The sequence below is a fragment of the Diadema antillarum genome, unplaced genomic scaffold (assembly GCF_040938485.1).
Source record: "Diadema antillarum isolate AM-2024a unplaced genomic scaffold, OU_Dant_1.0 scf00000146, whole genome shotgun sequence".
Taxonomy (NCBI): Eukaryota; Metazoa; Echinodermata; class Echinoidea; order Diadematoida; family Diadematidae; genus Diadema; species Diadema antillarum.
Window position 1 is genome coordinate 2957453 of NW_027271035.1, and position 16467 is coordinate 2973919.

Below are 16467 nucleotides of genomic sequence, written 5' to 3' on the forward strand. Positions count from 1 at the left end.
CATATTTATTTCATGTCCATAGGTTTATATGTGAAATGTGTGAATATTTGGCTCACTGGTACAGAAAGGGTTAAGCGAGATTTGGTATGGAAGAAATATCGGATTTTATTTTCTTTCATTTCAATACTTTGAAAATAAAGATTTCTTGCATGACATTAGATTCAGTCGATGTAAAAAAATATTGGTGAAAATTTGGTGGAAAAGACTTAGAAAAATCCGAAAATTCATCCAAACATTAGCAAATTTACTTATGGTTTAATCATTTCATCATCTCCCCGTTTCTACTGGAAACTGTACAATGATTAGAAAATATGAAAAGAATTTTACAAAAGCTTCAATATTTATTTTTAACGACATACACACATTTCCTCAACATGTGACTACGATAAGTTAGGGCAAGTAATACTGTCAATGTCTTCTATAGAGGTATAAAGGTCAAGGCTTTATCGATCTCCCAGACACACACAAAAAACAAACAAACGTTGTTTTAGATTATTCTTTACTAATCTTTCCGCATTTACTGACTCCACGTTTAAGTCTCGGGAAATCCTCTTTAATTCTTAGAGGAAGATGCGACAACGGCCCCATCCGAATGAGAATGAGAAACGCGAAGACGTTTCATCGATTTCCATCCATTTTCTGCTATATCGGCATGATTACAACCTGTCAATGCCAGCACTGTACATACGCTGGGGAATTGCTGAAATTTGTATTCATGGATTAACCGTACTTATTGCAAGCTGTTCAGGAAATCCTGTGCCCGTTTAAGATCAGCTTTTCCTCTATCATATACCAACCACTTAATACACATTCATTAATCCTACAGAAAAAAAGGACATGATGGTTACCGTGTGCATAATGAAGAGGGGTGAAATTCCTATCATTGATCCATGAAATTAATAATGACACGAACAATCGCCGTCGCCTACTCTATGACGCCCACTCCACATGACGAGAATTATTTACCGCACAGATTAATAGTCTTCAAACATAATGGTAGTGGTAGGATCTCGTCGACATTTGAAGAATATAACCGTGAAGCCACGTACAGTAACACTAACTGAACGCGCGCATCGCTGCACAGCTGTGGCATTAGCTCTGCATTATTTTCTTTCACTAGCTCTTGACTTCTTTCACCATGCAACGAAAGAATAGAACTTGGCTTCTTTCGGGACAGATCAGGCGTTGCCGCAAACTTTTCAGTTCTTGATTTAAAAAAAAGTCAACGCATTCCTATTTCTATTAGTGTGAAACCGCGCCGTGTGAAGCAAAGGACATCCCTCCAATTGTATGATCGTAATTCGAGCACAGCTTATCCTTCAGTGAGAAAAAGCACTTAGGGTTGTGAACTACACTCCAGCAGGAGACCGGGTGCAAGATGCAGACCATCCACAGTGTGGGATCGCCGTAGGCGGGTTTTGAAGAGTCGGAGAAGACCGCGAATACACCACTATCGTCGTAGTGCCGGTGCGACTGAATTGATCCCTTTACGAGAATAGGGCGCTGATAATAATGATCGGATCGTCGTGTGAGCCAAGACCCCTTCCCTGTACCTTCAATGCCTTATTGCAGGTGAGAACGAAACGTAGCGAGAACATCAGTGTTAATTGTCCCCTCTCTATATACCCCATGTGTATGTGCTCTTACAAGTTCTGGTTATCATGGTAGAGAGCCAAAGTATATAACAAGGTATAGGTATCCATAATTAAGTGTATGAGTGAGAGATTGCTTATAAGTGTGAATAGAAAGTTACATAGTCAGACGGATTCAAATCTTGAGCATTTTTCAAATAAAAAAACTGGACTTGTATACTGTACATGGTACACAAGCATACCATTTACGTATACAATTGGCCTTACTTTTCTTGACAAGAAATGGCTATGAATGAATGCGTTAATGTTGGTTCCTTTCCTGGACTCTGAGGTGTATGAATAAGCCTGTAAATCCTGCATAAAAAGGGAACCCTCAGTGTGGAATGGTGGTTTCATGGGTTAGATATTACAATGGTAGATCACTGTCGTCAACGAGCAGTACACCTATTTACTTAAAGGTACGAGTCCGTGAAGTATTGGACCAACTTCGACTTAAAACGTCTTCATCTTTTCCTTAAATACAAGATCTAAGTATACAAAAGCCAATTTGTCTCAGTGATTAATTAGCTTTGTAATTGACAAATTGCCCTATACATCAACGTCTCGACGGAAGAATTTCATGAACTGAATTAACAAGCTTCCTTATCATCTCTCTGTGCAAGTGAGAAGAGATCAATATCCCGTTTTCTTTATTCTTTATTTCTGTGTCATGGCTCTAATCAAAGGAAAACCACTTCTGAATAATTGTAATAGATATATTTCTTGTTTTTTTTTTTCAAAGTAGAATCTTCAGTGCTTAAAGAAAGAGTTAAGCCATTTTACATGCAAATTTCCTCACAAACAAGATCGGCGCACCCTTACTTCGAACGAAAGGTTTCACAGTGGGTAGCCTGGGGAAAAAAAGAAACCGCCGGAATTCAGGATTTTTTTTTTTCATTCTGTTCTTCTAACACCGGAGTTGAAACTCCAGACAAAGACACACTTACAAAAAAAGAAGAAATACAAGATGGCAATCTCAATGTTTGCACGGTATTCTTTGGGCTCACTGCGGTTGCAAAGGAGATACATGTACCTTTAAGTCTTGTGATAAACATGTCAAACAGGAAAAATAGAAGCAAAAATATGCTGCAATGTATTCCAGCCGAAACATTCAAGTCATTCTGCGTGGGTTTCCCTTATCGGAGACCCTGTTCTAATAGAATATGCTGAAGACCAAGAAAATATTTGAAATAATATCGAAATTACTTTGTCACACCAAGTTGTGCATGAAGGTGAAGTTTATCGTATCTTTTGTAAGTGCTTGGTTAACACAATACAGGACGGTCTGACAGCAAACATTAGTATTGATGATGAGAATCAAATATTTACTATTCCTAGATCTCGTCTGTACACAATCTGCGGAAGTGAATATTGACAGAGTGAACCTCTAAAATATTACCGGAGTTTAAGAAGGGTGCGGGAGGGTGTAATACGCTGACCCACGAAAAAATTAGGTCATATATTGTACTTCATGTATGTCCCTTTTGTGGCTGAACTTGTTTTAATGACGATTTGGCTTACAATATGTGAAGTGTATATCACTCTATCAAACTAAACTGGAAAGAAATTTCCATATAAGTTTGTGCCTTCTTGGAAATCGTTATACAAGCTCTTGTAGTTGAAATTCAAACACACTTCTTACAATGTCTTAGCAAAACGTACAGAATACGTTATACAGATGAACATAAGGGGGTTCTTTTCTTGTAATTCTGTTTCATACTTTTTTTTTTAACTGGGGACATGGGTTTAATATTTGTAGTTGCCAGATCACGACAGTTTTAGTTCATTTTGTTCTAAAAGATCAAGAAGAATTCAAGCAAATATATTTCTATTTTCATGCCCCTGTGAATACAAAAAAACCCCCAAAATAAACAAACAAAACATGATTTTTCTATCGCTGCAAAATGAAATTACATGAAAGCAAATATTTGCAATTGCATTCCTTGAATAGCAAAAAGCGCGTGGGGCTTTGGAAATGAAAATTGGACTCTATGATTATGGGTTCACCAAAACATTTCTCGCTTTATATGCTCTGTAATCATTAGCCCTTTCCATGATTATCTCTTTGATAGTTCTAACATCATGATGTCTTCTCTAACATTTTCAAAGTAGAATGGCTTTTGTTTTCTTTACGAGAAGAAAGGATATTTTTGCCCATAGGCCTATGCTATTTCAAACCCAGTCAAACATTAACCTAACATCCTGAAGTTTTGATTTATCATTGTTGAAAATCGGTTCATGAAATCGATGCTCATTGAAGCCCCAGATCAGTCGTATTTCAATCTTGTTTCTTTTTTAAACCAGTTTTCCTCCTTATCCACTGCTCAAGTGGATTGTTGGAATTTCACTTAATCTAATGTATTTTAACGCTTAGTATTAAAGCTTATGATCAGTCAAAATAACACACACAGATACATGTACACTTTTGTACACCAAATGCACACTCACACGCAAGAGCATACACAGTTACACACACACATACTTCCAAACAAAGATAGAATAAGGTCACCCAATCCCATAGACACTGGCATCTTTATAGATTAAGCATTCGTTTTCTCGGTAGCTGTGCGAGTCAAAGAATCGAGTTAGTTTTGTCTACAAAACGGCCTTGAAAGTTACAAAACCTATACACTACTAGTATGCAGTTATTCGCTTGAAAATTTGCCACAATGTGAGCGCGCCTGACTTATGTGTGTAGACCATAGGCCGTACTTGTCTTGCCTGCAGACAGGACTAATTGTTTTCTCACGCCTCGATCTTGTGTGATTAGATTTATGTGTTTTAGACTGTAGCTTAGCTATTGAACTAGGTTTGCACTTGACTGAACGTGTGCAAATTATGGCAAATACATCATTGTGTGCGTAGTCTATTGTTTTTGTAGGTGATGCACGTTTATACTATTATGTAGACAGAACATGATCATCGTGGAGAGCCGTGACAAACGAATGTGCCAGGCTATACAACAAAATGACTAATGGCTGAAATATTGAAATAAAGCATGAATCCACGCCGCGAAAACACTAAAATCAGGGTTCGTTCCAAGAGACCGACGCCCACGAGTCATACAGCCCACGAGTTTGACATTGAAAACAGGTCCATAAGTCATACAGCTCACGAGCCATTACAGTCCATGAGGTCGACACTATAGGCAAATAAAGCTCATGACTTCGACACTTGGTAAAAACAACCCACGAGTTCGACAGCTACAACACGGGGCTTAAAGACATAATTTGCCATTTGCAGAAGAAACAAAAACCCAGCATTAGTGCTTTGAAATGGTTCTAAAATGTGAGTTAGGGATAAACACAACCACTGCAAAAACTTAAATCCGTATAATCGATGTTAAGTATTGTTAAATAAAAATGTAAACAACAGTTTCAATCAAAATGTTTCCAGACTAAACTGTCTACAGTTACGGTTAATGAGAAACATACTCATATCTCCTTATATTTTAGGCATTATTGCAAAATTTTATATGGTAGGATGTTTTGTGATACAACAGACCTACACATTATGCAACAAATGTGATATCTTGAACATTTTAAAATCACTGCTCCCAAAGGTAAACAGGACCTTTAATGTGTCGGTCTCGTGGGCCTTGTTTGCTTAGTATCGAACTCATAGGCTGTATGACGCGTGAGCTGTATAACTCGTGGGCTGTATGACTCGTGGGTGTCGTGGGCGTGACGTGCACCTTTAAACTCAATAGGCCTTTTACTGAGTTCGTTTATACTAACAAGGCATAATGTTGACTAGCAGATCCATCCATTGATAACTTTGCGACAGGTATTTTGTGAAACGTGTAGGAATGTGTGCAGTGTGAATGTCATGTAAATTTACGAAAACTTCACCTTCAACTCATTTGAATAACTTGAAATAATTTTCACAGCATGTCACTCGAGTAAATCTTCTAAAGAGAAATGTCATATAGAAAGATATAGAAATCTACACAGATTAATTTACGCTTATTTTACAAGACACTTTCCCATTCTTTCAAATGATTACTGGTGATTAAATGATGTTCATGCCTACTCAAGAAAACCCCAAACAACTCCAAGCTGACCCCCCCTTTTTTTTTTTTGGGGGGGGGGGAATGTTTTCACATGTTTCAATTATCAACTAATTCTCACAAAAATCTTGTGATAACTATACATCTGTGAGATTTTGCGCTTTTTGTGTTTAATATGAGATGAAAAGGGATAGAATACGTGCAGCTGCGATAATTTCGCCAACGAGATGGATTTTGATATGAAATACACGAATTATCAACTTATCGCATTGTTCTTTTTCCTTGAGTTTCTTGTAACATGATTTAAGAGTCGATTTCTTGGATGTTCAAGGGGCCGAGTGATATCCCGTGTTTCTTTCTTGGAACAAAAAAGTCAAATTCATTGTAACTATTGAAGTAATCATCAATGCCAAAGCACAAATTCAATTGGCGTACAACAGATTGGCTGCAGCTAAGATGATTGTGGACGAAGGCAAATTATGTATAACAACCATTTTTTTTTTAATGTATAAGGCCCTCATGTAGCAGACATTGTGTATGGAGGTGCTACTGAAATTATTATCTATCGAACCACTAAAACCAAAACATTTAATTTTGAAAGCATGAATCCAAAGTAACATATGAGATACATACACTCCTTGGCAAAGCAGTTGCCCACATACGATTATGTAGCATGGATCGAGATGAGCTTGTTTATAAATTGCCTCACACTAAAAAGCGGCAGACCACATCGACCCTCACAGTACACAAAAACAATGCTGGAAACAAAGAGGCATACATGCCTTATGCCGGACCAAGCATAAACAATTCGCACCCATAGGGAGATTGACTATAGAAAGTCTATACTGAAATCCGTAAGACATGATGTGTTAATGTACTGTAATTATTCAGCATTGATAACCATTGTGATAATAATAATGTTAATAGCAAGGATAATAATGATATGCTACGAATAAATAATAGTAGATAGTGTAAGTAACTTACGTATTGTTAATAATGATAAGGAGAAGAAGAAGGAAAGGAAAGGAACCATTAAGGAGGGAGAAGAAAAAGAAAAAGACGAAGAGAAAAGAAGAACAAGAACACGCAAACTGAACCTTGGCCTATGATCACCGTATTTTCATGAAACGTAGAATTTGTGTAAAGATCAGTTGGATACTGGGTAGGCCTACACGGTCAGCAGAATTAATATCAGAAGCCTTTCTGGAACGTTCGCAATGTAAAGTACAGTTTGAACTGAAAGAACTTAGCAGTGTGGCTGCACTGTATAGCTCTAGAGAGCCATCCGCCTGGATTGGCACTGCCTTTACTTATTCAACGGAGCTGTCAGCACAGATGACCCTGTCAGAAAGCGCACATGAATAATACGGCTTTTCATCCTGACTCTGATTTGGTTAAAAGTGTTTTGTATGAAAGCGTTGTATTGTATGAAGAGGGTATACATGCATGACTAGGCCTTGTGTGTAAAGTACCACACGAAAGTGTGGAAAAGATTAGAAATCTTCTGCGATGGCCGATAGCGTTCCTCTTGCTTGCCATACCGTCATTAAGTTGTTTTCGCTATTTGGATAATATAATGCAGTTTACCGGGCTCAACGTAAATACACGTGGGCAAATCAAAATGTAACTTTCGTATTGTTTGCCATGCACAATGGTCAATTCAAGACTCCTGTCGAATGTTGAAATTGATATTAACTTCGGAAAGTTTATAAAATAATACTCAGATTCATTTTCTCAGCAATGGGAAATTACATTCAATGAACCGAATTTTCATAATGCAGGCATTGAGGTCATAGTATATTGCATAGGTCTACATGTTCTTTTGTTTCACTTTTGGAAGATAACATTCACTTCAAAAAGGGTAGTTAATTTTATCATGGTCCAGATCTTACTAGTTATGCTAGACTTGCCAAAGAGTGAATCATTTAGAATAAACTTTATTGTTCCTTATTCTTTTGTTTCTAACAATAGTACATCTATGGCCAGAAGAGGTGACGAACCAGTCAGTGCCACGGGCGACAGCTACAAGCCCTTCAGCGTTGGTTTAGCTCATCATAGTGTGATACACCTCAAGAGAACGACGGGAGATCCCGTTATTCTCCCTGTGCTATGACCCTGGGAAGTGGCAATACGGACAGTGGCTCCGTCGATTCGGTACCCAGCGTGACGGAATGCCTGTTACTGACGGAAGAAACTCAGCAGCGCGCACGGCTCCTGAGCGCGTACTCTCACACCGTGGAGAGGCTCGAGCAGGAGCAGGAAGAAGGCGCCAGAAAAGATGACGACGGTGAAGACAGCAACTCCGAGAAGTTTGCTGCCAACGACAAAGAGGACGCACCGGGCTGTTACGGGTGCCTTCAACAGTTGTCGCAGAAAATGGACGATTCTCTGGTGCACTGTAAAGTCCTCTACATCTTTATGAGAGGGGGCGAAGCGTGTTTGAGTTTGTACCTCTCCGTGTACGGACTCCAAGTAGGATTCAACCCACTCCAGTTGGGATTCATCTTCGCACTCCCCCGCCTCATATCTTTTTTCACCACGCCCCTGGTTGGATACATCGCCGACAAATTCAAATGCCGCAAAGAGATGCTCCTGTTTGCCCTCTGCCTCTGGGTTTTCTTCTCCTTGATGACAAACTTTATCCCAGCACCCAAGCTCGCATCGTGTGCGCTCGCGGCGAGGCAGCTGCAGCAATCGATTGCCAAGGTGAACCTGACGAAGATGAGCCGGCCGACGTCGTGGATGTCGAATCCGTCACATTACGTCATGTCCGGGTACAGTCGGAACTTCGGGCAGACCAGCGACACGTGCATGATTTCCGACAACGTCACGACGAAAGGATACGACGTGCGACCCTCGTGGCTGAACGTCCTCCACGTGACCAGCACGCTGTGGTCGGAGAGGGCGGAGAAGTGTTATCCTGGAGGAAAATTCTGGGGCTCCATCACTGTGCCCGTCGGAACCTCGGTTCAAGGTGAGAGTCGTTTTAAAAGGGGCATTGTTAATTTGACGATAGAGTTATACATATTGCTAGTGATTGCGATGCGGCTTCATTTGCATTTTGCTGTGAAATTTAATCTCTATAATATATTTTGTTTTTCTTGATGAGATGAAGCGGCTATATTTGATTTTATTATCGAAAATCAGCGTCTACTCATGTTTTTGTTTACGGCAGAAGAAAACCTTAAAGGAAACCAAAACCCAAAGAGAAATGTGGATTGAGTGAAAGCAGCAACATTAGTAGAACACATCTGTGAAAGTCTGAGGAAAATCGGGCAATATCGATGCAAAAGACTTTAGTTATCATTATTCAAAGTTTAGATGTTGGAACCTCTGGATATGGAGACTACTTGAGTTTATGGTATCATATGCGGACAAAAATTATAAAGAAAATATAAAGAAAATTCAACATGCTTTCACTTTTCTAGCGTAATGAAAGAGTCCTTGGCTACACGCTTTCAGAAAGCAGGGGAATAATTACCACACTTAGCATATGTCAGTATGAAGTTGATGGAGTGAGTATTTTTCATGAAAAAAAAAATGAATTTTTTTTTCCCGGAATTTCCTTTATATTTCCTTTATATCGTTGTCCACGCATGAAGGGAGGAATTCCAGTAGTCTCCTCACCCAGTGGTTCCAATACCAAAGCTTTAAGAATTCATAACTTTTGCATCGATTGTCCGATTTTCCTCATACTTTCACTGATGTGTTCTACTACTGTTAATCCACCTACTCAATCCACATTTCTCTTTTGGTTTTGGTTCCCTTTAATGGTTAGGATACATTTTATGTGATTTGTGGTATATCACGAACTGCTGTGGCTGAGTGGATGAGACCCGTACGGTCTGTCTATCACGAGGTCACGTTTTCAAGTCCTGTAGTTGGCTATGTATTGCGGTTTGTGCCTCCAATATAGGCAAGGCAGTTTATCCTCATTGTCTAAGTCCTTCCGAGGGGAAATTAAGCCATCGCAACGGTCCCGCGGTATCTTGCTTAAAGTATATGGAAGTACACCGAAGAAATACCTCCATGCTTAAAGAAATCTAATCAGTTCACCTCGGTATTATTATTGTCACTGTGTGCCGCCCACTCCTACTCAACTTATCACAAACTCTGCACTTAATCCTTTGTGGTAATCTGAGTGCCAATTAAAATGGGAAAACTCAATAGCACTTAAACGCACTGACCAAAGCCCATGTAACAATCGCTTAACAGGTCCCTAAAGGGTTAATGGAGGAAAGGTAACGCGTAGGCTACTTAAAACGAATAGTTAGGCATGCATTGTGAATTTACGTGAGAACCTAACTGAGTTGTGTGTGTATGTTTGTCCGTGTGTCTAATAAAGCCGAATATAAGGAGTACTATTGTACTATGAACTAGCTATTTACTGCCCAAAGCTGATGACTATTACTGTTTTAGTTCTGTCACTGTACAATCCTACAATGTATGGTGACCTTCTAGCGCCATTTTACACATATTCCAAGAGAGGTGAATCAGTGCTTGACAGTTGTGCTTTGCTTTCGTGTAGATCTGTGATGTTTGCTAAATGACATGCTTGATACAGTGACTCACGATAATAGCTGATTAAAGTGTCCTAATAATGTTTGCATTCTAGCTCGCAAAGCACTGGGGGCGTTTCAAACTATTCGTTTAATGAAGTTCAAACAACGAACGTTTACATTGTGGGACAGCAAATTTAGCTGTGTCAAATTCAGTCAAGTCTGTCACTACCACATCCCCTGTTTGGTCTGCTAGGACGTGACGTAGCTACGATGGCCGTGGTGTCTACTTATACTTGGTTAAACCGTAACAACTTCGTAGTCCTTCCTCGCGGAACGAACTCCAGTATGACTCGTGACTCCAGGAAAGGACAATTGAAAGAGAAATTCTGATGATTATTCAACACGAACCCTCTCCCATTATTCCCCCCACGCATGTGATCCTCCAGTTCTTTTGTTTTTATTAAAATGCAAAATTTCCCATTGAGTGCTATTCCCCTAGTGCATTTGACAATTGAGACCAACATTTCACACTGTGCAATGATGTAGGCCTACTGTATTGTATGCTCTTTCGTTTCACCGTCGCCTCGAATAATATGATAGGAATGATAATACGAGTATAGGTACAGTCGACATGATACTAATGAATGGCCTATGAAGTATACCCGTGTCTTTTACCGATCATCAATCAAGTGTAGATCTTTAATCATACCAACTCTTCATTTTCTCCCGATGGGCTATCTATACGTAAATCTTTTAGAGACACCAAAGTAATAGATCTTTAAATAATGCCTGCATTGCCTTTTCTCTTTGCTTCGTTTTCATAATAATGATAATGTATAGGGTGGGGCCTATACATTTCTACAACGCAGCTGCTACATATATAATACGACAGAGCTACACTAGCTCCATACCTCGTCTATTTTTTTCAATGTCTCAAAATAATTTTCCAGAATGAAGATGTTAATGGTTTTTCTCAGTTCTCATCTCATTTTGCTATCAAAACTTCATTCTTTTTTTCACTTTCCAACCTCAGGAAGCTAAAAAATAGAATAAAAAAAAAAAGTATATCCATGTCTCCACCACTGTCAGCTTTGTTGTCACTATGTAACATGTAATACAACTCCCTTATATCTATCCCCTCAGGTCCAAGTGCGACGTTCCAGGGCTGGATGTACGAGTATGAGAGCCTCATTGGTTCTTTCTACGCCGTCTTCGCCCTCATCACCGTCGCCAACGTAATGCAGTGCACGACGATGTCGTTGACCGACACCGCTACCGTTCACTCTTTAGGCCCTGGGCGGAGTCGCGAGTATGGGTGGCAGCGCGCCTTTGGCAACGCGGGATATGCCATCTAGTGAGTGGTGTTTAAATCATATCCCCCCCCCCCCCCCGCTGTATTTTTTTTTAAAATTCACATTGCACTCACTGATGTGCGTTCCACTTGGAAGTGGAAATGCACTTGAACAAACATAGAAAACCTAACATTATTACGTCAAAGAAGTACAATAAACAGATGTTAACATGGTGAAAAAAATCTTTACTGAAAGCAATGACTCCCTTCCCTCATAATAATACAAAACCACATACATGATAGACATGTGTCTGAATTCTTCCTTTTCTGACGACGTTGTTTGAATTCAAATATCGCACACACACACACACACACACACACACTCATTTTCAGTATTCTTTACTGGATTTCATTTAGGACATAATTAGACCTAAGACATAAGAAATAATCGTTCATTTGAATATGTATGAAACAGACATATAAATATATTTAGTTAGTTATTATATACTCATCAGTTTTTGAGAACAAATTCACATACCCTATGATACAACACTCACACATACACACACATACATACACACATACACGCACACATACACGCATATTCATACAGACAACTGAAGTCTATTGTTTGATTTCAACGGGTTACTGCACCTTTCAAGTTTCATGCTTTCGACCGTTTCCCTTTCTCTCTTAAGCAAATTACATAATGATGTTGCGTAGGCCCTACTTGGCCATGTCTTTTCCCCCCTAATCAACATGATCAAGACGAAAGAATAAATGAAATATAACATTTCCTATCTCCTCCAGTATTATTCTCGTGACCACGTTCATCAACTTGTCCTCAACGAAATGGTCGCATTGCACCGTGGACATCGTGGTCGAAGACTACCGGATAGCCTTCGTCATCTTTCTCGGCACAACGAGCTGCGCGATAGCCCTCCTCTCGGCCTACTGCATCAAATTTACGGTCAGTTTCACAACCACCGGACAGTGTGCATAGGCAACAACGGGTAAACTGACAACAACAACAATAATAGAAGTAATATGTGTAGGAGATGCCTGACTGAGCTTCCTTTGTGGCCTAGTTGCATGTGTAATTATATGATTGAAAATGATTTGAAAACCGAAATCGTGGGTGCTGTTGTTGGATTTTTATTTCATTTATTTATTTATTTATTTATTTATTTATTTATTTATTTATTTATTTATTTATTCATTTATATATTTATTTACTTATTTATTTATTCATTTATTTAGTTATTCATTCATTCATTTATTAATTTATTTATCTATTTATTTATTCATTTATTTATTTTTTGCGGGGCGGGGTTCTAATGGGAAGTTCAAAGAGATGTGAGAGTGTTTTTTTCCAGAAAATTAGAGAGTTTTTACAAAAGGTTGTGAGAAAGAAATATAGAGGGAGGAAAGAAACTAAGCATATGATACTACGAACAAGACTACGGAGAGAAGAACGATTATGGATATATTACGTCAAATTTACATTTTCTGGAAATGTAGAGAGACGGATGAATGGACCATTTCTCTCTCAAAATCATAGAAGTATTTAGACATGTTTCACACAACATTGTGCAGAACTGCTGGACCTTCCCTCCCCACTTCCATCATGAATATGCAACAGCTACACAGTTGAGAAGGACAAAGATGACTTAACGAATAAACTAATATACTCTATGGCGTCATTATTATATCGTTTAGATTGTAATTTCCATACATGGACAGTTCTGCCCTCAATCCTTGTCGTCTCTCATTCTCCTATCCCATCTTAATTTCCGTTTGTTTTTGCAGCATAAAGATCCAAGCGAGACGAATTTGTTAAACCTACGAAGAGTCTTCGGCAGGGCTCGCCCTGGGCTGATCGTGATGGTTCTGTGGTATCTCGCCGCAAATGAGGGCGCTATCACCATCTTCTTGCCCTTCCATCTCTCCACACAAGGTAGCGCGAAGGGTTGAGGAAACGAACTCTTGTTCTTTTTCATTGTATTACTATTAAGTTAGATATTGCTGATTTAGGACTGGAATTCAAAGTATCTATAAAAAGAGATACGTTGGGCATAATTATGCGTAGAGTTCACAGTTAAATCTTTAATTGTTATTATTTCAATACAATCTCAAAGTACAATTTCCCACAGTTGCCTAATTGCTAGTAGCCTCTTCAAAGACTCTCGCGCTGCTAGCACTGACATGATCACGCGCTAGCGACGGGAGTCGAACCCGTAAGCGAGACTTTCGTCTCGTTGGTTGAGTGACTTTATTTTGCGTGCTGATTCCTGCTCGCTTCTCTTGCAATTATAGGCCTACTGAAGCAAGAAGGCCGTTGACAAAAGCTAAATGATTTTACCCATTGATTACAGAACACCCACTTGTCTCAATAGATAGATAGAAGAATACGATCACTAATCAGATATCTCTCCCAATTAAGACCACGTGTTAAAATGGTAACTACGTGATGTAAGTAAGAACAAAACAGATGGAGACAAACATAAAAACACCACATTGGAATTAAGATTCAATTTTTGATAAAAAATCTCTTTCATGATATCTGAATTAAGCAGCGTATTTACTTTTATGTTTGTTACACAACAACAACAACAAAACTACCAACTCTCTTTGTTATATTACATCTTTATTGTTGACGTCATTAAAATTGAATCTTCATCTTCCGTTTGTTGCAGGTGCACCACAACGTTGGGTCAAAGCGTCTCGCATCATCAGCGGGATCTCAGAGCTCTCGTTCGCCTTCCATCTGGGCGGCCTTATCAAGAACCGTGGCCACGAGTTCCTCCTGATCGCCGGGACGGCTGGCTACCTCATCTGCTTCCTTGCCTACGCTCTTGTCCCCCGTCCTCCAGGGATTATAGCATTCGAGGTCATACACGGTGGGTCTTGTAGTTGTTCTGGGGGCAGTTCATGAAGCTATAATATGTCAGATACTTCTTTTTTTCTTCTGACAAACTGTTATAAGCTACTGAAATCATTGCATCTGATTGACTGGGAGCAAAAAATGTTTCATGAAGTGCCAACCTGATCTCCTCTGATGTTTTCACAGAAAACGATCTAATGTCGATAATCCACAACTTGCCCTTGGTGAAACCATCACATGAAATAACGGATCCCACAAAAACTGTACACTTCAGCCATATCACGGACCTAAAAAATTCCCTCAGACGTATTAGTAGTATCTGGATGGCAAAAGTCTGATGAAGCTAACATAATGTTCGGAATGACTATGATCGTCACATGATAGTCCTATACAGAGGAAACATGTGACTTTACCTTTATCCATAGAAAACTCAGTATTGGTGTTTTGACATTAGTACTCAGTCATGAATAACAAACGATGTATCCTGTGGATTAGTTTTCTTCCGGTTTCAAGTTTTTCCGGTGACGATGAAACTTTCTCGCTCTTTTTCAGGGATGTCACGTGCGCTAACGTGGAACGTCGTGGTGCCGCGGATGAGCTCCGAAGTGCACCCCGAGAATCTTGCCAGTCTGCTGGGCTGCCTTTCGGGCGTCTTTTACCTTGGCCAGGGCGTTGGGGCCGTGATTGCCGGCGTGTGTGTCTCCGTCTACGGCGCTCCCGTGACTTTCTTCTCCTGCGCTCTTTTATCTTTCATCATCGCTGTCGTGATGCTGATCGTGTATCAGGTAAAGAGTTCGCTTCTTCTTCGGAAGGTTAATGGAATGAGGAATTACCGTCCTGGCATGATCAAGTACAATTCTGTTTATTCGCTAAGATTTGTTGCATGTGTCATGTCATGTTGGCTTATATAGTGAAATCTACCGTAGAACAGTTCGCAGATCCGAATTTTTGAGTATCGAAAAAAAAAAGTGAAGCTAGATATAAACCACTTACGTAGTCCAACTTACTAATATATATCTTAGCAAGCTGGCCTTGAATGTTTCGAATGGTCTTTTACCGGCAATGTAAAGACAAATGAAAGAAAACATTCAAGGGCAGTCCATGACATTTCTCGTGTCATCTCCGTGTCTCATTATGTTTTTTGTTTTCATTGATCTTTATCTGCTCATGAGCAGAATGTAACTCCGATTTGGATTATTCCATGTGCCTCCTTTGCGTAGTAGTCCTTCGACCACGAAGACTCTATGAAATAAAGATTCAGTAGAGTGTTAGTAAATGCAGAGAACGCTCATTCAGAATGCGCTTGGGAGGATGAAAATACTTCACGGAGAGTTATCCCTGCTTTACGATGACCACTCGTATTTCTTTACCGATCCAGGATTTTGTATGCTCATTCCTAGCAATGCAAGGTATGGTCCAAACTACAAATGAATCATCGTTTCAGAATTATAGGCTCCAACAATTTATTTATCTGCCGTTATTGTCTTGTTGTTAAACGACTGTTTTTCTCAATTTTTTTCTCCAACCACCATGAATGCAGGCAAACGAGAAAACGAGGAAGAAAAACACCAAAAGCCAGGAGCCTGTTAAGTATTCATTGCTGTCAGAAACGGAAACGGACGATCCGTAGACGAGACACAACACATTAACCCTTCTAAGACTGACGCATGTGAATTTTTTTGATTGTCATTGCCAATTTCTCGGCAATGACTTGGAATTTGGTCATGAAGACTCCGAATGGGGTCACCCTGACCCATTAATGACTCTGAATGGGTCATATCTGACCCCATTCCTTGTCATTTCTGACCCGGAACGGTGTGTGACCCCAACCGGCCCAGTTCCGGGTCAGTTCTGACCCGGATGTTTTAAGAGTGTAGGTTGCCGACGGTAACAGCAGAGTTACGTGTTCCATTCTTGAACCACCGAAAAAAGGGCATTGATTGAAATGGGGGAAAACGTTAGTCACTTTTGACGTTTAAGTTGGCAGTTTGTTACCCGTGCTATGCTGCACTATGCTGATAGATATCATACTCCAAAGTATAAAGTACTTGCTGCATACTTTACAATGTGCTGGACAGTGAAATAACTTTAATAAGGAGTGTTAGCAAGCTCTTGCATGTTGCAATAAAACTACATGATCCATGTGTTGC

The 16467-nt window shown here is 39.6% G+C and overlaps 1 protein-coding gene across 1 annotated transcript; it reads left to right on the forward strand.

Moving 5' to 3' along the window:
* The first annotated feature begins 7749 nt into the window (after positions 1-7749).
* On the forward strand, positions 7750-15947 carry LOC139721654 (major facilitator superfamily domain-containing protein 6-like). Its single transcript, XM_071632982.1, has 7 exons — positions 7750-8614; positions 11286-11496; positions 12244-12403; positions 13243-13390; positions 14130-14333; positions 14870-15102; positions 15858-15947. The coding sequence occupies exons 1-7, from the start codon at positions 7750-7752 to the stop codon at positions 15945-15947; spliced, it is 1911 nt and encodes a 636-aa protein (XP_071489083.1).
* Positions 15948-16467: the final 520 nt, after the last annotated feature.